This window comes from Cricetulus griseus, chromosome X (assembly GCF_003668045.3).
Source record: "Cricetulus griseus strain 17A/GY chromosome X, alternate assembly CriGri-PICRH-1.0, whole genome shotgun sequence".
Lineage (NCBI taxonomy): Eukaryota > Metazoa > Chordata > Mammalia > Rodentia > Cricetidae > Cricetulus > Cricetulus griseus.
In genome coordinates, this window is record NC_048604.1 from 107,882,639 (window position 1) to 107,909,664 (window position 27,026).

Below are 27,026 nucleotides of genomic sequence, written 5' to 3' on the forward strand. Positions count from 1 at the left end.
AGGCATGCACCACCAACGCTCGGCAAAATGTTTGTTTTTTGAACTTAAGATTACTTATGTGATTCCATTATAATGACTGATTGAACATGATTTAAAGCAACAACAAAAACAAACAATGGTCCTCATCAGAAACCAATTGTGCTGGAACTCTTCTGTCTTCCTGGCCTCCAGAACCTTGCTAATGTGATTTTCCTTTTTTAAATTTACTTAGTTACATGGTATATTAGAATGATTTTGCAAAAACTAATCATGCACCTTTTAAATGTACTCCACTTATTCATGATGTATTTTTAATATACTGGTGAATTCTATTTGCTAATATTTTATGAAGGATATTTACATATATGCCCACATTGATTTCCTTGTACTATCTGATTATGGTAACTGCAATATTAGCTGAACAGGATGCATTGAAAAACCACCACCTACTACTACTCTTCTATTTTCTGAAAGAACTTGTGTAGAAATATTAATTTTTGAAACACTTCTTACAATTATCTAGTAAAACCATCTGAGCCTGAAGATTTGGGTGCAGGAGTTTGAATTAATTTTCCTTGGTAGTTATAGGGTCATTCCATCTTTCAATGGTTGTTATTGATGGGACAATCAGGTCTTTTGACAAATGTTAAAATTACATATCGTCTATTATCTCAAGTTTTAAATTAAGTATTGGGTCCAAAAACTAATTATGATTGTATACCTTCTCAAACTACATATTCACAGAAATTCTGCTTATCCCTGAAGTTATAGCTACAGTTAAATTACTTTTTTTCTGAGACAGGGTTTCTCTGTGGCTTTGGAGGCTGTCCTGGAACTTGCTCTTTGTAGCCCAGGCTGGTCTCGAACTCAAACAGATCGGCCTGCCTCTGCCTCCCGAGTGCTGGGACTAAAGGTGTGTGCCACCACTGCCCGACTTACAGTTAAATTTCTTAAACTTTCTCTCCATATACACTTCTTCCTAAGACACTCCACCAAATTACTTAGTCATTGAGCAAGACTTACACTTCAACTCAGTTCTGGAAAGAGAGTAGACTGAAATTAAGGAAATTGTTACCTTCCATTTTTAGACAGACACTCTGAACTGATGGGATCTCCTGCTTATACTGGGTAGTAAGCAGGTCAAATCTCATTTCTATTTTCTGACTTGAAGCTGGTAACACTGCTTTACCCTTTCAAAGATAGTGGGAGTCAGAAGCAAAAATACACTAGCCCACTATTCCTGCAGAGATTCTAAAATCTCTCCACTGTCTCATTTTCTTTCTATCAGAAGACATCATTCCGTGTGTACCAGACATGATTTTTCTTTATCCAAACTATTCTGATAGTAAGAATCTGATTGTGAGAACCTTGAAGTAGTCATTTGGACAAAATAGATGTGAAACCTTGAAGAGGAAAAAAAATCTTAAATTGGGTTCAAATTTGTATTAGTTTTTTTGAGACAGGGCCTCTCTATGTAGCCCTGTTTGGCCTGGAACTAGCTATGTAAACCAGGTTGGCCTTGAATGCACAGAAATCTGCTACCTCTGCCTTCCAAGTGTGGGAATTAAAAGTGTGCACCACTATACTAGGCTCAAAACTTTTCTTAACAGACAGACAGATAATAATAAGCCTGCCCAGGTCACAGAACTCAGTCAGGGTGTTGGTGATTTGAAAGCAAGGTTCTCCCCCCTTTTTCTTTTCTTATCTTTTCTTTTCCCTCCTTCCCGTGTTTTTAAGACAGAGTTTCTCTGTATAGTCTTGGCTGTCCTGGAACTCAAGTCTGTAGACCAGGTTGGCTTTAAACTCACAGAGATCCACCTGCCTCTGATCACTCTGGAGATATTCTTCAGGATACAACTCTCTGCTACACTGTGGACACACAAATCTATTGGATTTGAGATTCAAAATGATCTTCTAACACAGTGAAGAAGGATGGGTTTTGGAATCAGGCAGATCCTTCTGTGAAAGATCACCGGCTGACTTCAGTCTTGTTAACTAAAAACTAGGGCTAATTATCAAATGGTTAAGAAAATTAAATGAGATATATTAGGTAAACTAACTCAATGCCACCAAACACTTAAACAAATGGCTATAAGAGGTGGTAGGACAGGTTGTTAACAATACAGGTTCTAGAACTAGGCTGGTCCCAGAACTCAATACATTTGTGATGCTTAAAAGTTACTTTGTTATTTCCTTACTGCAGAAATTGGTTAAGTGTGTTGGTGCTTCTTAACTTCACAAAATACCCAGATACCTGGTAAGAGGGAATCTCAAATGAGGAATTGTGTCCATTAGAATGGCCTGTGGGCAAACCTGTGGAGCATCTTATTAATTAACAATTGATGTGGGATGGCCCAGCTTACTGTGGTTGGCATCACCTCAGCTCCTGCCTCCAGGTGCTTGCAGCATGTGGTCCTAAGCTGTAATAAGAAGGCAGGCTGAGCAAGCCACAAGGAGCAATCCGTAAGCAGTATTCCTCCATGGCATCTGCTGTATTCTGCATTGTGTTCCCATTTTGACATCCCTCAGTGATGTAAGCTAAAATGAACTCTTTATTCCTCAAATAGTTTTGGTCGTAGTGTTAATCACAGCAATAAAAGGCAAACTAGGACAGAAATAGGTACCAGGAGTGGGTTGGAGCTGGCCGGAACTTATGAGACATGCTAAGTATGATGTGGCAGGTAAGTGAAACTGCACAAGCCCTTTGGGGCCCAGAAGATTGTGACTGAATCACAGATATGGAACACTGAGCTACAGAATTTGATTATACTGCTGGATGGTTTTGCTTTTATTTTATTGTGATTACCTTGGTTCTTCCCTGTTAATCTGAATTTAATTTTGTATGAGTCCAGGGTTGAAAGACTATATTTTAAAGAGAACTTGGGCTTCTAATGTGTTGAAAACTTAAAGACTGGGATTTTTAAAGTTATACTTAGTTTTATATTATGATAAACATGTGATCTTGGGAATAAACAAAAGGAATGGTTATGGTTTAAATAATGATACATCTGTGTGTCAACCTGACATGGGGTCAGTTATGCTTGACACAAGCTAGGGTCATCTGGGACGAGGTTAACTTCAATTGAGAAAATGCCTCCATCCGATTGGCCTGCAGGTTTTGGGGCATTTTCTTGATTAATAACTGACATGGGCAGTGCCACCCATGGGCAGTGCATGTGGCCCTGGGTTCTATAAGAAATCAGGATAAGCAAGCCATGGAGAGCAAGCCAGTAAGCAACACTCCTCCACAGTCTCTCCTTCAGTTCCTACCTCCAGGTTCCTATCTTGGCTTCCCTTAATGATGGATTGTAATCAGACATGAAGCTGAATAAACTCCTTCCTCCCCAAGTTCCTTTTGGTAATGGTTTCTACCACAGCAATAGAAGACAAACTAAAACAGTAAATATGGAATGAGTCAATATACATAAAGCACTAAGAATAATACTTGTTATCTCTTATGAGTATATTCCTTCCATTGCACTTAAGCACAGTAGTCAATCAACATATCTGTAGCCAGTGAAAACTAGGCCATGGCACAGTGGAGCAGGGGTTACCTTGTTCTCATAACTGGTCAACATGCTGAGAATAAGACTATTGAAAGATGAACCCTAAATGGGACATCTATGTGTTTAAGCATATATAAATGGACATCTTTAAGGTGAAAGAAAAATATGAAAGAGGGAAGGGAGAAATATGACCTGGAGGAAGAAGTGAATTTTTGTGGAATGGTTTCTAACAGGTATGACATAGCTGTGACACTTGAACTCTCAGCAGCTGATTATCAAGAAGACCTGCAAAGGACTGGGCCTCTCAGCCTTCTGTTATGGAGAGGGGAAGGGAGGGGATTACAAGGCCTCATCCATATTCATATCTAAGGATATGAATGAAGTTAGTTGATAGTTGCTGGGGGAGGAAGAGATATTTTCTTTACTGGTAAGGTACTCATGTTCCAGTAAATAACCTCCCTTCCATGCTTCTGTAAGCATCCCTAATTAAACTCAGTAGCTACCAAAGAAAGAAAAGACATGATTGGAAGAAGAAGGGGACTAGCAGGAATGGGGAGTAGTAAAGTGTTATGGGGTGGATAAATATGATCAATATATATGAATGACAATGTCATGAAACACATTATCATTTATAACTAGTATATGCTAATAAAAGTAGCTCATGAAAACTATTGAAAGCTTTCTCATCGAACTTCTCAGGATCACTGAATTGTTGTACCTTTTATTTTCTGCTTATTTTGCTTTTAATTCTGTATTTCATGTGTTTAAACTGTGCCTTTGAGAACAGGATCCTGCCAAATTCATACCTCAGGTATAATGCTAGGCACCAGGGAAATGTCCACTGATAAACTGCTGAATGAGAGACAAAAGGAAAGTACAACTTGAACCCCATACCTTACCACCACCACCACCACCACCACCACCACCACCACCACCACCACCCTGATAATGATAGTGATAATAATAATGCCAAGCAACAAAACTGTCAAGATAAATCACTTTTATCTCTACAGGAAAGGGAGTTCTAAAAAATATATAAATTACATTAGTAACACAACATAAGAAAAAACAAGGGGAACAAACAACAGAGAAATCTGGATGATGCTATTCTAACCTATTTATAAAAAGGCCCTGCATCAGAAATCACAATCCTACCCACTTCTAAAAATATATTTAGACATGTACAGAAGCGGTGGGTTTGTTTTTAAATTGTTTGTTTTTTTGTAAAAATATATTAAAGGTGAATAGAAATCCTCTCTGCCCTCTTATCCTACCCCAGCTCTCTGCTGGGGATTGCAGATCAGAAGTAACTATCTCACCATGTTCTAAACCTTGGTTATTCCCAACTCCTCTCCACCTCACTTCACTTAGAACCTGAAACATAAAAACAAAACAACAACAACAACAACAACAACAACAACACACACACACACACTAGCTTCTTTGGAAAAGCATAACTCTGAGGGTAAACTTGCTTTTCATTGGAAACAACACAAAACAACAGGAGACTCTGAGAACCCAACTAAACTAAACAAGCCCCATCAGAGGCTGGGTTTCAGCTCCACAGAACCTTCTAACAAAGAAACAGAGGGAAAAGAGGCCTGGAATGGGTGGGGAGAGGTGCTAGCAATTAGCTGCCTTTGAAAGATCAAGAGGGAGTTTCAATGGATGCAAGGGCTGGGGACCTGTTTTTGGTGACAACAGTCAGCCTTTAGTCAGGAAGTTGCCCATATAGGGTCAGAGGCTTCTCCTGCTTCCCCCTTACTTCCCCACTACTGCCTTGAAATCTCCGAGATAAGCAAAGCTGAGTAGAAAGGAGGGGAGTAGGGACCTCACGTGCTAAGGGGGAGGTAGCCAGGCCTTTTGCCTTTGGTGTGACTAAAGGAGGACTGCTTGGCCCCTGGGGTCCCCAAGGTAGAAAAAGCAATATGCTAAAGTACCCCTGATTCCAAGAAGGATGGAAAGGGTGGAGCTACAGAAAAAAGCACAAACATAAAGATAACACAGAGGCCTCACAAATTCCCCGTGGTCTGCATCATAGCTGTTAAACTCCCCAGAAGCACTAGGCAAGCTGGGGTGAGGACCAGTGGAAGGTAGAGGACACTCCCACTTGGGCAGTGCCAAAATGGGTTGTTTGGAGGGGGCAGTCTCCATTAAGTCCAGATTGCCAGTAAGGCAAGACAAAGGGAGGTGGGGGCACTGTCTGGAAAATGGTGACAATCACAAAGGAGAGGAGAAAAAAAGTGGATCAGAAGATCTGCTACTTTACAGATGGGCATCGTTTCTAAATTCAGACTTGAATAGCCTATATGCAATAGGCTTGAATGTTGGCCTGTGGTCTGGAAGAGTAAAGGTCCAAGGGTGAAGATTTGAATCCTGAAGTCTTCTTCAGACTAAGACCTCAGATGGGGAAAGAAGCATGGAGATTCCTGATAAATGACCCTGTAGGGTTAGGTTGTCTCACCATACCCTCTCCAGAAGGTCCAGGCTGTGCTTTGTGGTATAGGTGGCAGGAGCAGGCTATAGAGCCAGAGTTATCAATGTGGCAGGTACTTTGAATTTCTAGGAGGTGGGTTTGTACCTGCTGGAACCCAGTTATAGCTATGGTGATAATGTTCCACAGGTCTTCAAAATACAGGCAAATTCTTGAAGATCATCATGGGGCTTCATGTGCAGTCAGACAAAAGTAGTCTCCCCTGGTGGGCTAGGCAATAGTCATGATCAAAGGCTTGGGTATATGTCTTCTTCCCCTTGAAAAGTAACAGGAATCTCCTTTTTTCCTCCCAAAGACAGACAGAGTCAGTTTTTCCGAGGCCAGCTCTGGAGATGGCCCATAATAGGGCGATAAAGGCCCTCTTCATTTTCCTCATGAAAAGAGGCAAAAGGAGATAAAGACCACAATCTTTCAGGAACAAGACTGAAGGCAGGGCATATCCACCAGATTGGGAAGAAGGGGTAGGAAAATGGGTGGAGGTGGGGCAGGCTTGGAGACAGGGCTGGATTTGGAGCAAATGTTGAGCACTGGGCCTCTCACTCTTGACGAGGAAATGGAAGGGCCCGGACTCCTTTTATGCTGCTCCTCATTGTTCATTTCAATATGGGGAGAGGGTTGGAAAGAGTACAGACAAGGTGGAAGGGAAATATGTGGGAGAAGCAGGAAAAGGTTCTTGTCAGTTGGAAACCTTTCCCATTTACCTGCTTGCTACTCATGGGTATGGAAAAGGAAGGCAGGATAATCATAGTGGAAGTGAGTAAGGGAGTCGGGGATAGTCCGTGCCTTTGGTCAGTCCCAAGAAAGCAGGACAATGCACCTTGTCCGGGGCTCATAGGATCCAGGAGTGCCCCGAGTTGACAACGAAGAAGGCAATGGGGGTGAAGGGGGTGAAGTAGGACACGATGGGGCTTGGCTCACAGAAGTAACTTGCCATTTCTGTGGATTTTCAGGATGCGGCCAAGTCTCTGCTTTGCTGTGGCCAGGCCCTTTTTAGGACGCTTTCCTGTAAAGGAAGGGCAAAGTAAGCAGAGGCTTTATGAGCAACTTTGGCACCAACTGTTCTTGCACCACCCCCTCCTTTGTTTTTCTCAACAAAGGTTCTTCATCCTTATGCCATATAGGGCAAGAAACCCTCCTTAACGGCTTCTATTCAATGCCACATGCTTGGCTCTTCCTTCTCTGATTGCTGCAGCAGCCATAAACACTACAGTTCTAGTTTTCTGGCTCTTTCCCCCCACTGACTTCTTTGAGTTAAATCATGTTCCTTAGAAAATTCTGTAAGGAGGTCAATATGCTTCAGTGTCATTCATGTTATCCTGACCACCAGTGAGTATAGTTCAGTATCCCTAAGGGTGCCATCCTCAGGGTCTTCTTTCATTAGAAACTCCCATGCTAGTCAATCCTAAACATCAAACCAAACTTAGTATCCTTGAATTACAACCATACTCTAGGGATTGGCCAATGAGTGGAAAAGGAGAGTTTGAATTCTCTTGTTCATGCCCCTGTCTCCCTACATCAAATAATTTCTCACACCCTATATGATCAAAACCATTATTTCCATTCACCATCTCTCTCCTCATTACTCTCATCAGAGATGCTATGTTGTGTTTCTCTATTCCTTCCTGAACCTATGGATGTACATACTACCTACTTCCAATCCATCCTCCACTATGACCACTTCTTCATGGCCTATTGAGCTCAAATAGAAGCACCTGAACTTTGGTTTTCAGTGTTCCTTTCTGGTGTTCTCATCTACAAGAGCACTTAAGATTTAGATCAGGGAGCTTTAAGATTGCTCATTTTAATCCCCATTTGGGTCATGTACCTTGTCCTGCCTGACTGCTCTGGGAGCCAACTGAAGGACGTCTCTGAGTCAGGAAGACTCCAGGGGCCATGGGAGTGGTGCTTCGATTTGCTTGAGCCATGCCAAAGGCATTGGGACGAGCAGTATACTCATGGTCAGCAAGACTTCCTGACAGAGCTTCTTGTTTCGGCTCAGGAGGTGGCTGGGGTGAGGAGGAAGTGAGAGGCTGGGGTGCAGTAGCCGGTGTTGGTGCAGACACTGTAACGATGACATTGGAATCTTGAGGGCGAGGCTGTTCTGCCTCCTTCAGCAAAGGCTTCTTCTTGATATATTTCTTCTTTTGGGCCTTTTGCAACTCCTGAAATACAAGCCAAGTCAGAGGAATGATTAAAGAGAGAAGAAAAGAGAAAGAAAAATCTCCCAGAAAGTAAGGAGACAATGGTCAATAAGTTTCTGCAACCTGCCACTTCTTCCCCAGCCCTTCTAAATTTGCATTATTTGGACCTACAACAAAGGCCATTCCAATGCCTATGGTGATTTCCTTGGTGTCATCTATCCTTAACTCATCACTACCACTTAATAGTCCCAGAGCAAGAAAACTGTAAATGATTTTGAAGACTTGGGTTTTGGTGAACTATGGGCATTTCTAGTAACTAAATTTATACTAGCAGCTTAGGCATTTTATTTACTTTATCTTCTTATTTAATTCTTGTAACAGTCCTATGTGGAAAAAGCTCTTCATTTTACAAATGACAAAACAGAAGTGCAAGGATATTAAGTAACTTAAGCCTAAACCCTCATGTAAAAGTAGTTAGATCTAGTATCTAACCAGCTTACAAAACTTCTCAAAATCAACTGGGAGAGTAAAGTATTAGCTTTGGAATAAAGCAAACCTGAGTTCAAACCCAGGCTTCTGTTTTCTAAATTGGATGACTCTAGTTAAAGTTACTAACCTTTCTGAATTTCAGCTGCCTTGTTTGTTTTTCAGAGTTGTTAGAAAGCTTAAATAATGACAAAAATATGTAAGACATAAAAGGAACCCAGCAAGTAGTTAATTATTATTCTCTATTTCCTCATAATATCTTTTTTCCTTTTGCTGATCTTGTTTTTTGAACAGAGGACTTGACAGTCTTTTAATCACTGAATCTAAATATCCTAATTTGGATAGATTAAATGAATATGAGTTTGTGCCACTTCTTCCAATATCTTGTATTTCATCCACTTATTGCTCTATGGATCATCTATCCACTGTGTAGTGGATAATGCCTGGATAATGGGAATGAGAAGCCCTGAGAACCTGGAAGATGGTGCTGGGAACATGTGAATAAATTTACTTTCTGAAATGCCAATCAGCCACACATAACAATTCTATTTCTTAGCTTTCTCTTGGTAACAAAAGCCTAGACCTGCCTTCAGAAGACCTGTTATGCTATGGCTACCAGAGAAATTTCTGGAGGATGAAAAAAATGACATTAGTAATGCATGTCAGGCACTGTTCCTTAATTATTCACTTAATACTTTTAAGGATGAGAAGAATTATACTGCCATTCTAAGGATAAAAAGACTACGGCAAAAAGGCTAAGTTATTTTTCTTTTGTTTACGTGCATTTGTGTTTACGAGAGAGAGAGAGAGAGAGAGAGAGAGAGAGAGAGAGAGAGAGAGAGAGAGAGAGAGACAGAGACAGAGAGAGAGACAGAGAGAGACAGAGAGACAGAGAGTCATGACACAAGTGTTAAGGTCAGAGGACAACTTGCAGGAGTAGGTTCTCTTCTTGTACCCTGAGTGTCCTGGAATCAAATTTAGGTCACCATGCTTGGTAGCAAGTGCCTTTACTTACAGATAGATCTTTCAATCCCTAGAATCCACTCCCCCCCAGACAGGGTTTCTCTGTGTAGCTCTGGCTGTCCTGGCACTGACTCTGGAGACCAGGCTGCCTCTGAACTCACCTCCTGAGTGCTGGGATTAAAGGCATATGCCACCACTGCCTGACTCCACTGTTTTTGTTAGATTTATTTACTATGTATACAATGCTCTGTCTTCATGTATCCCTGCAAGCCAGAAGAGGGCACCAGATCTCATTACAGATGGTTGTGAGCCCCCATGTGGTTGATGGGAATTGAACTCAGGACCTCTGGAAGAGCAGCCAGTGTTCTTAATCTCTGAGCCATCTCTCCAGCCCCTTTCCCCCGGCTCCACTTCTTAACTATTACTTATCATACTCATCCCCCAACATGAAGTCTCCAATCCAGAAATATCTCTCTCTCTCTCTCTCTCTCTCTCTCTCATTCACTCACTCACTCACTTATTGATTCATCATGTGTGGAATACATCCCCACTCTCTAATAAAGGATGTAAAATATCATTAAGATCATAAGTGCCATGAGATAATGCAATATAGAAATACAGATGAAGACCAAAGAAATAAAATGGTAGTAGTTGATGTGAATGGGCAGAAGGAATGGTTTATGCTAAAACTATAAAGGTATAAGACAATGTGGTACATGTGGTAAATCATGAACACTGTAGTGGAGTATGGTTGACAAAAGATATATATTTGATGGCAGTCAGGTGATTAGAGAAGTCACTATAGAATAAACAAAGAAGGCTTTATGTGTGATAGCAAGGAGCAATATTTTCCTGGAATGCTTCCCTGTTACCCACTCACTCAAAAAACCAAAACTGTCTCTAATACCACCCCCAACTTTAAAGCCTCTTCTTTTAAGTAATTCCATCAACCCAAAGAATAGTTACTCCTTAGAGAGCACTAAGAGTAGTTTCACACTTTGATCTGTTTGTTTAAATCAATAGAAAAACCGTTATTTACTAGTTACATATTATGTGGCACTAATAAATGACATGGGAATATTTTAGTCAAAGATGAGCCAATTGGCCTGCTTGATTTCTGCTGGTTCCCAGTTAATAGTCCCTAGGATATTTCTTACAAACTTTATAGCTATATATTAATATCATATAAAATAATTCTTAAATATTACTTATATAGGATATAAATAGTAAAATATATAAACATTTAGGTATTTCACTTTACTGAAAAATCAAGTGGCATGAAATCAGAAGTTAGAGGATATGAGTTTGAATCTTGTCTCCTCCAATTATTGGCTGTCTTATCCTGGACTAGTCACTTAAAGTGAGCCTCATATTCTTCACCTGTAAAAATGATGAAAATATCTATTGAGCAACACTACTGGGCATATTATATAGACATTGTACATAGGTATGCCTAACATTAAGCAGATGCTCAATAGTGCTCTAAGCTATAGGAATGTGGCATGAGGAGCTATGTGGACACTGTTAAAAAACAAAAACTTCACCCCCCAAATGCTCCTAGGGTTTCTAAGCATACTACATGTTAAAACACATTGTAAACTGATGCTAAGAGGTAAAACTGATTCAGTGAAGGTGACCGTTTTGGAAGAAAAATGGTGAATGCTGTTTTCTTGAGAAAAGCATTGTCTGATAAAGGATATAAAAACCCCTCTTTATAAAAGGCCAAATTTCAGTACTGGTGGGTGACTCAAAACTTAAGTGTACTCAACTGAGTCACTTCCTCAAGACTAAATCTAAAGGCAAATGACTGACCTAGTCTTTTTTATCTGAATATTTTCTCTAATACATATTTTACTTGTTATTTTATACATGCATGTAGTATATTTTGATCACATTCACTCCTAACTCCCCTACTTCCAAAGCCTCAGATTCTCCCAATTCATGTTTCCCTCCCAACTTCATATCCTCTTCATTTTTTAAATAACCTACTGAGTCAAATTAATGCTGTCCATTACACATGGGTAGGGGACTTTTCATAGGGCATTCGTGGCCTACCAGGGACCACACCTGTAGAGACAACTGACTCTCCCTTCCTCTCCTTCTGCGGGGATTTTATATACTTAGAAAGGTATGTGATATCAACAAGGACACTTCTCTGGCCTCCCTTTTCACCCTAAATCATGTCAACTATGTAACCTATGAAAGTAGCTTGTCACAGACTTGGGGTGTAAAGGATATAAGAGGGGCTGGGATACTGCCAGCAGAATCCTACCACCCTAAAGGTCTGAATTGTGAGGCTCTAAGTTATCAGTAGCAAGGTCATGGGTTGGGTATCAACACTTACCTGCTGGGCAAGCTTTGCAGCTGCTGCAGCCAAACCTGTTTCAATAGAGGCCACTCGGGTGCCCTCACGAACAGGACGATCCTGCTTGGGCAGAGTTGGAGTCACACGGGCTGCAAGGGAAACAGGATGCTATCTATTTGCCAATTATATCCCCCAACTTCTGACTACCCCAAAGGTGGCTGTCTTAGTCTTCTTTCTTATAGCTTTTCATGAAAGCCTATTTAATGACCAAGGCATACATGAATATAAATTAACCCCCTTGAACTGGCATTTCAAGTTGCTCATGTGCTTTTTATGTTCTTGTTCCTGGCTTACCTACTTTCCCTACCTTGTTTCTGGACCTATGGTTTGAATGCCTTCTCCAAATTCATGTGGAAACTTAATTATCATTTTAATAGTTTAGAAGGGAGAACCTTTTTTTTTCCAGACTGTGTTTCACAGTAGCTATGGAGCCAGTCCTGGAACTCGCTTTGTAGACCAGGCTGGCCTTGAACTCACAGAGATACACCTGTCTGTGCCTCCCAAGTGCTGGGATTAAAGGTGTGCGCCACCACCGCCAGGCTAGAAGGAAGAACCTTTAAGAGGCAATTAGGTCATGATGTCACTGTTCTCCTGAATGGTATAAAACTATTACTGTAGGAGTGGGTTAGGTTCTTCACCTACCCTCTTACCATATGATGTCTTCTATTTATGGGACAATTTAGCATGGAGGCCTGAACCATGTCAGTATCATGGTCATAGAATTTCCAGCCTCCAGAACCATGAGAAAAATAAACTTTTATTTAGAATTTTCTCAGTTGTGACATTCTGTTATAGCAGCAGAAAACAGACTAAACACTCCTATTTTTTGTTACTCCAGACAGATGGTTTCCTTATTACACCCCCAGAGTATGATATTGCATCATCCTTCCTTCCATACTCATACTTACCTTCTGAACTGCTTAGAGCATGTATTTTCCTTTTGCCTATTTAAAACATACCTATCCCTCATACAAAATATTTGGGACCTCCCTGAATCCAATGTTCTTTTCTCTCTCAGAATTTATAATCTGGGCTAGTGACTTGATACGTAATACATACTACCTATTGAGGATAATTATTTTATATATATGCCAACCAAACAATGAGTTCTTAAGGATCATGGCAAAAGTTTTTTTTTTAATAAGAGTGAATTAAAAAAAACTGTTACCTGTTTATGCTTTTCAATAAGCATATTCTAGGAGAAACAAATATCCTCAGGTGAGAAAAAGATTTTCTTTACAAACAAATCCCAGCTGGGGCTGAAGAGATAGCTCAGTAAAGTGCTTATTATGCAAGCATGAGGACCAGAGCTCAATCACCAGCACCACATAAATTAAAGAACAAACAGAAAAATAAGCATTGATGATGGACACTTGTAGCCACAGTGCTGGGAGGCAGAATCAGGAGGATTCAATCAGCAAGCCCAGGTACTAGTGAGAGATCCTATCTAAAAAGATGATCAGTAAGATGGCTCTTCAGGAAAAAGCACTTGACAGCACAAGCTTGACAACCTGAGTTCAATCCCTAGAAGCCACATAAAGGTGATAGGAGGGAACTAACTCCACAAAGTTGTCCTTTGACCTCCACACCCATGCCCACCCTAGTAATAATCATAAAAATAAAAACTAAAGAACAAGCCGGGCATTGGTGGCACACACCTTTAACCCCAGCACTCGCAGAGGCAGAGAGGCAGAGAGGTGCAGAGAGAGGCAGACAGGCAGAGAGAGGCAGAGAGAGAGAGGCAGAGAGGCGCAGAGAGAGGCAGAGAGGCGCAGAGAGAGAGAGGCAGAGAGAGAGAGGCAGAGAAGCTGAGAGGCAGAGAGGCAGAGAGGCAGAGAGGCAGAGAGGCAGAGAGGTAGAGAGGCAGAGAGGCAGAATCTCTGGGAGTTCAAGACCAGCCTGGTCTATAAGAACTAGTTCCAGGACAGCCTCCAAAGCCACAGAGAAACCCTTTATTGAAAAAACAACAAAACAAACAAACAAACAAATTAAAGAATAAGGGCGCTCAGTGGGTAAAGCACTTGTCCTGCAAATGTGAAGACCAGAGTTCAGATTCTCAGAAACCACATAGAGCCAGATGCAGTAGCATCTGTTCTTGATTCCAGTGCTCTCAGAGCAAAATAGAAGGCAGATACAAGAGAAACCCTGAAAAGGATAGGTCAAGTATTCTGGGGTATGCAGCAGCAAACAACAAGAGATCTTGACTCCCACAAAGTGGAAAGCAATGATGGACATAGCCCAATATCAATGAGCAAGTGTCTCCCCAGCACTGAGATTACAAGTATGCATCATCAATGCTTGTTTTTGTTCATTAATTTATGTGGGTGCTGGTTGTTGAGCTCTGGTCCTCATTCTTGCACAAACTGAGCTATCTCCTCATTCATGCAAGTCCTCTGACATTCATACTCATGCTGTGCATATAAACCATGGTACAACTGTGAAGGTCAGAGGACAGTTTTGGGGAGCCGGTTCTTTCCTTCCAAAATATGGGTCCTGGAGATCAAACTCAGGTTGTTAGGTGTGGTGTCGAGAGCCTTTACATGATGAGTCATCTCAAATGGCCTTATACTTTTGAAAGGTAAACATGTTTTGAATAGTCAGACAGAAGGAAACAACCATTAAAACCTATATCCAAACACATTTGAACACACACAGGTAGGCAGGCAGGCAGGCAAACAAGAATGCCAGTTTACAAATGTAGAAGGAGTGACAGACTTAAAAAATCTTAAGTTTGCAAGTCCTAATGAAACATTGGTTCTAGATAATTGGATATTTGCATAGTAACTAAGTATTAAGCTAGTCCCAAGAATGAAAACTATAAACTGGGCATGTTGGTGCATGCCTTTAATCCCAGCACTTGGGAGGTAGAGGCCAGTGAGTTCTCTGTGAGTTCGAGGCCAACTTGGTCTACAAAGTGAGTTCCAGGATAGCCAGGGCTGTTATACAGAGAAAACCTGTCTCAAAAAACCAAAAAAAAAAAAGAAAAAAGAAAAAAAAAAGAAAAGAAAACTACACTTTTTAAATTGAGACAGCACCAACTTATGTAGTATTCCAAGTATGAACTTTTGGGGTTTTCTTGTTTGTTTGTTTGTTTTCTTGAGAAAGTGTCTTACTATGTGGCCCTGGAACTTGCTATGTAGACCAGGCAGGCAATGCTCAAACTCCCAAAGAGCTACCTGTCTCTCTGTATGGATATTAAAGGCAAAATCCTCCATACCCAACTCCAAGTATGAATTTTCATGTTATTAGTGACAATTGTAGCAAAATAACATGAAACCATGTGGAATCAGGCAATTCATAGCATTATTTGAGTTGTTAAGAAATTAAAAGCAAGCAAACTATTCACAGTATTTTGAGAATTTAAAAAAGACAAGGATAGAAAGGATGCCAAGAGAAAAGGGAATACTTTACACAAATAACTCAGTCTCTCAAAAAGCAGCAATGTCACATGAAAACAAATAGACAAACCTAGAAGATGATATTTGGCTACAGATTAAGAGTGATTTAAGAAGCATGACAGTCAAATGCCATATGGATTTTGTTTAGAATCAATTTTAAGTAAATCCATTAAATATACAATGTTTTGATTAAAAACGCTCGAAAATTGTTTATGTGCTTGGAATTAGATACCATCATGTAATTAATGAGTAATCATTGAATTTGTTATATATAGCAGGACTATGGTTATGTGGGAAAAGCACAGGAGGAAATGGCATAATATCTGGGATGTGTTATAAAAGTCCTTGGTTGGTTTGTTACTGGCATTATAATAGAGAAGAATTTCTGAATAAACCACATGAACTTTGGTAAGCAAGTTATGCAGGAGATTGAAATTAATTCTTTTTTTAATTTTTCAAGACATATTTTTTCTGTGTAGCTTTGGAGCCTGTTCTGGAACTCTCTATGTAAATCAGGGTTGCCTCGAACTCACAGAGAGCTACCTGCCTCTGCCTCCCAAGTGCTAGAATTAAAGGCATGCATTACCACCACACGGCTGAAATTAATTCTTTAATGGTGATATTTTGTCTGTTTAAAATATGATCTAAAAGCAAATCCAGCAAAAATACTAACACATAACTGTGTGTTACAGATATTGGGGCATCTTAAATTTTCCTCTTCAGTCCAGTGTAGTGTTTTTAAAATAGACTATGGTGAGGGATATGGCTCAGTTGGAAGGGTGACTGCCTAGAATGCACAAGGCCCTGGGTCACCTAATATCTCCTAAAACAAGGTGTGGTTGTCCATGCCTGTAATCCCAGCACTCAGGTAGAAGCAGGAAGATTATCAATTCAAGGTCATCTCTGGCTATATAATGAGTTCACATTTAACGTGGGAAACATGATGCTCAGCGTCAAAAAAAAAAAAAAAAAGATCACACATCTTTTGAAACATTTGTCTCTAAACCCAGGATACTGCCAGGACCCTCCCTGACTGTCCCAACCCATAGGCCCCTCCCCTTGCCACATCCAACCCCTCCACCTAGTCAGATCTTACACCTCCTTCTCCAATAAGTCTGCCTGACCCTCCCCTCTACATGCCCTCTCCACCTATCCAGATCTAGCCTGGGTCCCACATCCAGTTCTCTAACCTAGTATGGTCACCCCTGCCTGCGCCACTACCAATCTCTAGGCTTCTACCAAGATCTTCTCTGCCTTCCTCTGACACACAGGCCCCTCCCATGCTACATCCAACCTCTCAGATGTACCTTCACACTCTAGGCTTGAACCAGGACATGATACATCTTGCACACTAGTGCAGTTTTTTCTGTCTAACTGACTTCATTCCACTTAAAACATTCCCAACCTCTAGGTTCAACTAACCTAAGTATCTTCTCTTCTTCTACTCCAACCTGCTCTGCTGGGGTCCAAATGGTCTGCAGATTTTTCTTAGCACAAACCCTGACCCAGATGTGGCCCCCTGACTGCAGAAAACTGCATAGGAGGAATGTCCTTTGGGGCAAAACAAGGCCACAAGGGCAGGAAAATTTGGAAGAAACAACTCAGATAAGAGGACCAAAGATACTGTTCACACAAGTTCTGCTTGCAATGCTATCTCTAGCAGCTAGTTAAACAATATATAAAGACAGTGGGAAAACTAATGTTCATTCTTGAAGTGAACCCAGAGTCTTATGTCTCTGTCTACAATTACCCTATTTCTAGGTCCCTGTGATGCCTATGGCTTCGCTGGCCAAGCCACTAGTCTGTTCACATCAGACATAGAACAAAGGAAATTCATATGCTCAAATAAAAAAAATAGAAACAATATGAAAGATCATGCCCAGATATCCCCTTTAAAATGTACCAGTCCTGCAGAAATGTTTGCCAATGAGATTACCTAGATGAATCCCAGGATACAATTTAAAAGAACCATAAACTTAATCAAAGAATTCCAGGAGTTTAAAGAAGATACAGAGAAACAGCTTAATTAAATTAAAAAAAAATATACGCCTGAGTGATGCCCAAGAAAGCACAAATATAAAGCTGATGGAAATGGTAAAGACAACCCAGGACTTGAGAAAGGAATTCAACTGAGAGATAGAAACAATGAAGAGTTAGCTCAATAGCCTAACTAGAAAATTCAAAGGAAAGCCTGAGAGAATCAAGTAGAAGTTATATCAAAGAAACAAGGAATATGAAAGTTTTTAAAAACACAGGAAAGGAACATATAGGAAATGTGGAACGCCATGAACAGACCAAACCTCCAAATTATAGACATTGATGAAGGAGAAGAATCCAAAGTCAATGGCATAGACCAGATCATGAAATTTCCCCTAACTATGGGAAAAAACAAACAAACAGACAAGCCATAAAGATACAGGAAGTGTACAAAACACAAAATAGATAGGACCAGAGAAAAAACTTTTCATGGCATATCATGATCAAAATACTACATATATAGAACAAAGAAAGAATATTGAAAGCTGCAAAAAACAAAACAAGCAACCAAAAACCCTAAGCCACAAATGAAGGATAACATCTGATTACTCAATGGAAACTTTGAAAGCCAGATGAGCTGGGAGCAATGCATTCCAAGTCCTAAAAGATCATGATGAGCAAACTAGAATAATATAGTCAGCAAAACTCTACCATAGTTTAATAAACAAAATTACCCATGATATAAACAGCCTAAAATTATATTCAACAAATCAAACTTAAAGAAAAGTCAGGAAGTAATATTTTTGGCTGAAGAGAGGAATGAGTATAACCAAGAGACTGTGGGAAGAAATATGAATCCATAACTACTAAACTATAACTACTAAATACTAAACTATATACTAAACTATAAAATACCAGTAGGAATATAAACACAAAAAATTAACAACATGATTACAATTAACACATACATTTCAATAATAACTTTAAATATTAATGGCCTCAATTCTCCAGTGAAAAGACAGGCTGACTGAATGGAACAAGAACCAAAGTCTATTTGTTGTTTATAAGAAACACATCTTAGCTTTAAAGATAAGAATCGCCTTAGAGTAAAAGGATGGATAAAAGTACCCCAATCAAATGGGACTGAAAAGCAAGCAGGCTTTGCTATCCTAATGTCTGACAAAACAGACTTCAAAATAAAACTAATCAGAAGAGATGAAGAGGGATACTTCATTCTAACAGGGGAACACTTAACTAAGACATTACTATTCCAAACATATGTGAGCCAAACTCTGGTGTGTCCAATTTCATAGAAATAGTACTACTGGATTTAAAGAAACAGATTAACATAAACCCATTAATATTAGTAGTAGGTGATTTCAATACCTCACTTTCTCCAACAGGCAGGTCATTGGATTGAAAACTAAACATCATTAAATGGCATCATACATCAAATGGACCTAACATATCTACAGAATATTCTACCCAAACACCAAAAAAATACACATTCTACTCAGTATCACACAGAAGCTACTCGAAAAAGACCACATCTTGGAACATAAAACAAACTTTACAAACTCAAAAAGATTGAAATAACCTCACGTATCCTATCTGGTCACAACCAAATAAAACTTAAAATTGACAGCAAACAAATCACTAGCAAATACACACACTCACGGAGACTAAACAACTCATTACTGAATGACAAATGAGTCAAAGAGGAAATTAAGAAAGAAGGAAAATGAAAACAAAGTAACAAAACCTCTGTGAAACACTGAAAGCAGTCATAGAAGGAAAATTATAACTCTACATGTGTGTATTTAAAAAGTGTGTTTATATATATACACACGTATGTATGTATGTATGTATGTATGTATGTATGTATCTATCTATCTATCTATCTATCTATCTATCTATCTATCTATCTATCTATCTATCTTGTTTAAATGAAAATTTCCCATCTGGGAAGACAATTCTCCCTTCAAGAGCCAGAAATTATCTAACAAAAAAAACCAACAACAGGCATGAGAAGCCCTCTTTGAGTTGTTGGTCAGGGTTCTCCAAGAGATTCCCCAAACATTGTAGGCTATTGCTACTGCCTTTGGTTGCCCCCATCCCAGAGATGGAAGATAAGTCCTTATTGCTGAAGACAGATACCATGCACCTCAGACACATGACCCAGAGGGCCCTGAGTTGGAACTGATATGAAAGCTTCCTCTCTGATGACTAGCTTTCATAATGCCAGAAGGTGCCATTCAAGCTTCCAAAGGAGGGAAACAAGCACAAGTTCTACCCAGCCATGATGCCTGTGAGCCACAGCAATGACCAGCATGGCACAAACCCCCCAAGGGCGCAGTAGTGGCAAATATACCTTGGTGGTAACCAATAGCTCTCTATTGGACTTCATACCCATTCAAAAAGAGGAATATCATGTCTGATTATGGAAATCTAGCCAACTACCCAGGGCTAGTGAAGTCAAGAATCTTGGGGGAGAACCTAAAACCACTTTTCTGAATAAGCATAATTCTTTAACTACATTCTATATATTTGTACTAAAACCCATCGTTAAGTGTAGTCCTTACCCTGCATCAGGAAAACTTCTCTTTGTAAGATATATAGACCATTTGAGAAAACTGTAACCAATTAAAATGCAGAGTTGTGGGGGTCAGTCCCAAGAGGCATATCAAGAAAACATTCCTAAAGATCACTGGGAAGCGGGGACAGAAAGATTCTAAGAGCCTAAGGATCAGGAGCTTTGCTGTGAGATTGTATCTTCTAGGAATGCCAGAAGTGATACCTACAAAGTCTCAGCATGACTCCATAAACATGAGCTGAACAAGTACACAACACTAGACAAGCCAAAGTAGATAGGGAAAGCCCAGAGCACCTCAATCCTATATAAAACACTATAGGGAACTAAGGAAGGGTGAAAGTGGGATAAATAAATAACACCAATGGGTTATCCAATACCAAATTGTTAGTCCTGAAACATACATACAGTTAACATAATACTTACTGACTTAGCAGGTGATATTTATTTAGGAATATATGTATATGTAACAACAAATAATGAAAATAGGTCATGAATTTGAAAGAGAGAAAACAGGAGTATAAGGGAGGAAAGGGAAGGGGGAAATGATGCAATCATACTAAAAATCTCAAAAATAAATTAGTAATAAAAAGAGTCTTTCTCCCCCATTGATTCTGAGCAGACTAATTTGTAAACTGTAGACTACTGCTCAAGTGATACAATGTGTGACTTCTAAGGTGAAGTTAGGAAAGGCAAGTTCTTAGTGGATTCCTTGAACACCCATGCTTGCAAACCTACCTAAGCTGCTAATTAACAAGTCTACCTACTCTGAGATTACATAGCAATGAGGAAGCTAGTCAGATGGGGAAACCACATGAATCCTATCACAGCAGGTACCAGGCTTGTAAAACTTATAAGAATCAAACTCTTGGCTACCAGGATAGCTTCAGCCTTCAAAGGTCTTCTGCCTGAGGTCCCAGAAATCATGAACTAGAGTCAAACTGTTCCCATTATGCCCTTCCCAATTCTTGAAACATGGGCACATAAATATGATAAAATGGTAGTTGTTTTAAACTAGAATAAAAAAGTCCCTCATTGACTGAATCTGGAGATTTTTTAAGTGAGTGAAAAAAGACATTTTTGGAAGGCAGTTGGAATTTTTTTTGCTTATAGACTGAGTATTATAACATCTTATAGAATTCTTAACTGACAAATATTGATATAAACAGTATTATCATAGAAGGAGGCATTCTTAGGAAATACTCAAATATAAATGGGCAAAATGTTGATAGTTATATATTATTTTGAAGTGCCTCAGGAAAAAAAAACTATAGATAGATAAATAAATATGGATAGATGGATGAAACAACTTTGATAAAATGTTAATATTATAGAAGGTAGGTATTAATTAATGGGCATTTATATATGTATACGTTATTTTTCTTATCCTTGTGACCAAATATCTAATAAGAGGTAATTTAAGGGAGAAAAAGTTTATTTTGGCTTGGTTTAAAGTTCTTTTTGGTTACAGTTCATAAAAACAAACTATTGTCAAAGGAATAGAGAAGCAGTCTCATACATCATTTTGTGGGAGTATAAACAATCTTTAAGATGTATTTTTTGGGTGAGAGCCAGGTGTGTTGCACACAGGCAAATGTCTATGAGTTCTAAGCCAGCCAAGACTACACAGTGAGACCCTGTCAAAAAACAATGAACAAGTAAAATGTATTACTAATCTTCCAATTTAATAAAAAAGGCAAAAAGAATCTATACATGGTATTCATATGTAAATGATTGATTTCTGAAAACCTATGAAACTGTAACAGTGGCTTACTCCAAATGGAGAAGTAGAAGGCTATAGAATAGAGTAGGGGAAAGACCTTTCGATGTTTATCCTTATACACACTGACCACTCTATGATTTCATAGAGATTCCGTCTAAATAAATTACCAGAGATACATGTAAATATGCTTACTTCAAATTTTATTACTAATTATAAAACCTGGCAATGGCATAAATGCCCCCACATTAAAGGAGAAGTTAGGTATATTCATGGAGAGATATTTTTAGCTATTAAAGTATTTATATACAAGTACAAAGGAAAATGTTTGTCATATACTAATACAAAAGCTATAATTTGTTTGTATTTTTTTACAGTCAGTCATTAGTAAATACAGAGTGCTAATCACAAGACAAAGTATATATTTCTTTGATAATACAACCAAGAAAGAACAGTTAATGGAAAGATGGGGAAAATAGTAGATCATAAATTGATGAAAGGAGAAATAGAAACTAGGTTGATAAATTGAGAAATGATGGTAAAATCTCTTTGAGACAAGGTCTCACTATGTAGACAAGACTGACTTCAATCTCACTATGTAACCATAAGTCTGAAATACTTTTATTTTCTGAGACAAAGTACTTACCATGCAGACTTTGCTGGCTTGAAAACTACTATAGATAAGGTTAGCCTCAAACTCACAGAGATATGCCTGCTGCTACCTCCCATTGCTGAAATTAAAGACATATGCCTGGCAAAAATATTTTATCATAAACTTATTTACTTACTTACTTTTGTTTTTTCAAGATAGGGTTTCTCTGTGCAACATCTAGCTGTCCTGGAACTAGCTCTGTATACATTTATTTATTTTGTGAAGGGATCAAAGAACAGCTTGCAGAAATCAATTCTCTCCTACCATGTGGGCTCCAGGGATTGAACTCAGGTTGTCAAGCTTGGTGGTAGATACATGCTGAGCCATCTTAAAGCCTAAACTTTCAATCCTTTGGTCCTTCTATCCCCACATCCCTTGGGCTAGGGCTGCAGGCTGTGGTACTACAGCTGGCTTAAATATTATTATCTTGAGTTGGGAAGCATCTACCAGAAAAATAAAAGAAAGGATGTTGCCTTTAAGGCATAGAGTTGAAAGCAGAAAAAGCAGAGAGAGAACGCTGCTGTTTAACCTAAAATCCTCCATATCATTTTATGTGCTACACACTACCTTTGATTAAAAAGCAAAAAAGTATAAAGTTTTATTATACACAGTAATATTTCAACCCCTCTTCCCCCAGTACTAGGGATTAAACCCAGAGTCTCACATGATAGGCAAGTATTCTACCACTGAGCAATATTCTCAGCCCCTACAACAGTGTTATTTCAACCAGAAAAAGAAAAAAAATGATAGAAAAACAAAACACACCGGGCAGTGGTGGCCCATGCCTTTAATCCCAGCACTGGAAGGCAGAGGCAGGTAGATCTCTGTGAGTTCGAGGCCAGCCTGGTCTACAGAGCGAGTTCCAGGATGGGCTCCAAAGCAATACAGAAAAACCCTGTCTCAAAAATCAAAAACAAACAAACAAAAAAGAAAACAAAAAAAGAAAAACAAAACACTAGAAGGAAATGTCAAAATGTTAACAGTGGCTGCTTCTGAATGGCATCATCCTGGATGACTTACATCTTCATAATTTACTTTTAGTACTTTAGTACTTTTCACATTTTTCTAGTATACTATTCAAAAGTTTTTTTTCTTCATAGAAGAAACTAAAGGTTATAACTATAGAAATAGATAGAGAAAATATGTCTGATTTTGTATATTGCTGATTCACTCATTAAAACACATTCCAAGAATTATAGAGATCATAAGCTTAGCCATGTAATTTGCTGTAGTTACTCGGGCAATAGCAAACGTGACACAGTAGAAGCTTGAAAAGTGTGTGTATATTGAGGTTTATTCTTTCTTGCTGATGAAAATTCAATTGGCACTCTTTGAAAAATCCTGGACTGGTCTCCTGGAGGATAAACAAGTGTATGGAAAAAGGACCAAGCTATCTTTATACTACCTAGTCCAAAATTGAGCTGTCTGAGATTGCAGGAACAGCTTAACCAACCTACAGAATCCTGAGAAATGGTAAATATTCTTTTAGGCCATTGAGGTTTGGGTATTTTGTTAAGCAGTAAAAGCACCATGGGCTGGGGAAAAGAATTCAGTGGCTAAACCACTTGCCACATAAGCATGAGAACTGGAGTTTGGATCCCCAAATTCATGTAAAAGTGGCTGTGGTAATGAGCATCTACAATCCCAGAATGCCTACAATGAGATGGAGGCAGAAACAGGAGAGTTCCTGAAAGCATGGCATATTGCAGCACTGAACAAGAGATCCTGCTTCAAACAAGGTGGAAGTCAAGGGCCCACACCTGAAGTTGTTCTTTCACGTCCACATAAGCACAACTGCATGTACATATGAACAATCACACACGAGTGAAAACACACACTCAAACACTACATATAGAAACATACATCATACAAATTCAAATTTTAAAAAGCTCCCAAATGTTAAGTGTAAACATTCAAATCAGTGAGAAGAAGAAAATTATTTTCTCTCTCAAAATTCCATGTTGAACTCACTGACCTACTTTCCCTCTCTTCCTTCCCTTCCTCAGTGATGACTTCTTAGTAGGTTATAATCTTGAGATTCTTGCAGAGCCTAAGAGTCAGCAAAATTTTCCTCCTTGGAAACAAAATTACCATGGGGAGCTGGGATGATGGCTACCAGAATGTTCCTAGAAGCCTCAGATGGCTTATTGAAACTTTCCTGGTTTCCTTCGTCGCTTGAGATGACATCAAAATAAAAGCTATGAGTTTCCTGGCTTGATTACATAAACTGTGTCACACAATCATTTTAGCTCTGGCACCTAACATGATACTAAATGTAACAGATGTTTTTTGACTAAGCAAATGAATGACTGAGTAAGATCTCCTTGTATCACATTATCTCATACTTTAACTTGTTTTCACTTGATCACACCTGCAGAATTTAAGATACAGATACTAGATCACCTTTAGGACTCCATGGAGCATCATCTGAATTCTTCTTTTTTTTGGGTCGAGATTTCAAAGCAGGGTCATCCTCATCAGACTCCAGGGATGGATATACTGTAGGAAGAGGTGAAAGCAGGAAAAATGAAATCTCATCCAAAAAGGCAATGATAGAATGATACATACTTCAGTCCTTCCTACTCCTCTTCAGGTATACTCATTTACTTATTCCTCAGTCAAATGCAGAAGGTCCCTAAATACCTCACATTTTGTGCCTTTTCTATGGTTGTACATTTGTTATGAAAGTCCTTCTCCTACATTCACCTAATTCTGACTTATGTGGCCAACGTCACTCAGGTGAGTTACTTGGCTCACCTTTTAAAAATTTAGCCCTGTAAGATGCTTTTCCTCACTCTTGTAATCTGATTCAGATTCTTCCTTCTCAGCTCTCCATAGCAACCTGTATTATGCTTGCACTGGAGATGCCTTATTGTACTTAGAAACTGATTATTATATCTACTGCCTCTAATTACAGATTAAAGCAGTCCCATACAATGAAGAGCAGCTATTTTGTTTGTGAAATAACAGGAAAAATAAACAGCACATACTTAATACACATAAAACCATTTAAATTGAACTGGGACCAAGATTAGTGGAAATGCATGATCTAACTGATGAAATACCCATATACAACTATCCTACCTTACAGAAACAAATACAAGCATAAAGAATATCACAAAATTAATTGGCAATTCCTTATAATCCATAGGCAAGACACTTAGGATTTAATGGGAATATGGTCTAGAAAGATCCTATTGATGAATGAAAATTTTGATGCCACTCCCAAGCCTAGAAGAGAATTTTAATTAACAACCTCATAGGAATGCTCCTCCTACTTTTTTCCAGAGGGATTCTCTACAGAAAAGTGAGTCTATTTTTCAGACCTTCCTCCTTCAGCAAAGAGGTAAACACTGTGCCTCCTAACTCTATTTTCTTTCAAGAAAGGAGGATTCAATTGTTCTTAGAAAGGACTGAGTACTAATAACACAGCTCTTTCAGGAAAAGCCATCAATATTACTTTGCAGGTCTGAAAGGTTTGCTACTCCAAAGAAAATAAGTATGGCATAGCAGAAAGACTTGGTATCTTAGGGTCAGAAAACTACTCTGAAATATTGCATGACATAGTAGTGGCCTAAAAACAGTTTCAGACATGGATGTCAATAAGGAGGCCTCTGCACTCCAGGGAGCCTCTGATGGTGGATTAGTATTTTTCCCTGGTGCAAGAAGGGACTTTGAGAGCCCATCCCACGTGAAGGGTTACACTCTGGCCCTGGACACATGGGGAAGGGCCCAGGACCAGCACAGGAAGATTTGGTGGACTTTGCAGAGCCCCCGTTGAGGGCCCTACCCTGCCTGGGGAGTGGTGGGTGGATGGGGTGGGGGGGCTGGGGGTGGGGGAGGAGGGTTGGGGGTGAGGTGATGGAGAGGGAAAAAACAGTTTCAGAGTCTTAACCCATAAAATCAAAATAATAGATAATACCTAACCTTGCCTTACAAAGTTGTGTTCAAAAGTTGTACTTGAGAGATGATATGTGTGGGCCAGGAAGATGGCTCAGCAGGTAAAAATGCTTGTTGTGCAATCCTGGTAACTTAGGTTTGGTTCCCAGAACACACATAAAGGTGGGAAAAATGGGCTACATGAAGTTGTTCTCTGACTTCCACACATGCTATGGCATGTGCACCCACCCACACATGATATTTTCAATTTAATAAGAAGAAACAGATAATGTATAAGTAACTTCATAAGAAATTCCATTCTGAGCTTCACATTTTAATCAACAGGTAATAAGGTATAGATTACAAATTAAGTCTATGCATTGAAAGAACATATATTTAAATATGGATACTAAAATACAAGGTTGAAGCCACTTTCTAATTTTAAAACATCTTACTAAACAATAGTAATAACTCAGTGTGCAACGGGCATAAAGGCCTGTATAGGAACCAATGAGAAATAATATTCTTTGTTTTTTGGGACAAGGTCTCACTCTGCTGCCAAGGCTGACCTCAAATATCAAATGCCTCTGCCTCCTGAGTGTTGGGATTACAGGTATAAACCACCATGACCAGCTCTCACTAAGATTTTTGTACCTATTTCCTTTTTTATTAATACTTTTAGTTGGCATACAAAAAAATGGGTTTTGACATTTTCTGCACATATGACTCCACCCTCCTTTAGCTGTTCTCCTCAGTACCGATAAGCTCTAAAAGTCTAAAATAATACAAAGCATCTTCTCCAACTACAAAAAAGCAAAAAAAATCAATAACAGAATGATAAATGGAAAATTCCAAATTAGGTGGAAGTTATATGTA

The 27,026-nt window shown here is 39.2% G+C and overlaps 1 protein-coding gene across 4 annotated transcripts in view; it reads right to left on the minus strand.

Moving 5' to 3' along the window:
- Positions 1-4,470: 4,470 nt before the first annotated feature.
- Phf8 (PHD finger protein 8) overlaps positions 4,471-27,026 on the minus strand; it is a 97,528-nt gene continuing 74,972 nt past the window's right edge. For all 4 annotated transcript variants that reach the window (XM_035449808.1, XM_027432192.2, XM_027432193.2 and 1 more), the window contains 4 exons: positions 24,675-24,770; positions 11,914-12,023; positions 7,805-8,141; positions 4,471-6,982 (listed from right to left, as the gene is read on the minus strand). In XM_035449808.1, the coding sequence (XP_035305699.1) occupies positions 6,894-6,982; positions 7,805-8,141; positions 11,914-12,023; positions 24,675-24,770 (632 nt within the window). In that variant the 3' untranslated portion in view covers positions 4,471-6,893. The remainder of the gene's footprint in view (positions 6,983-7,804; positions 8,142-11,913; positions 12,024-24,674; positions 24,771-27,026) is intronic.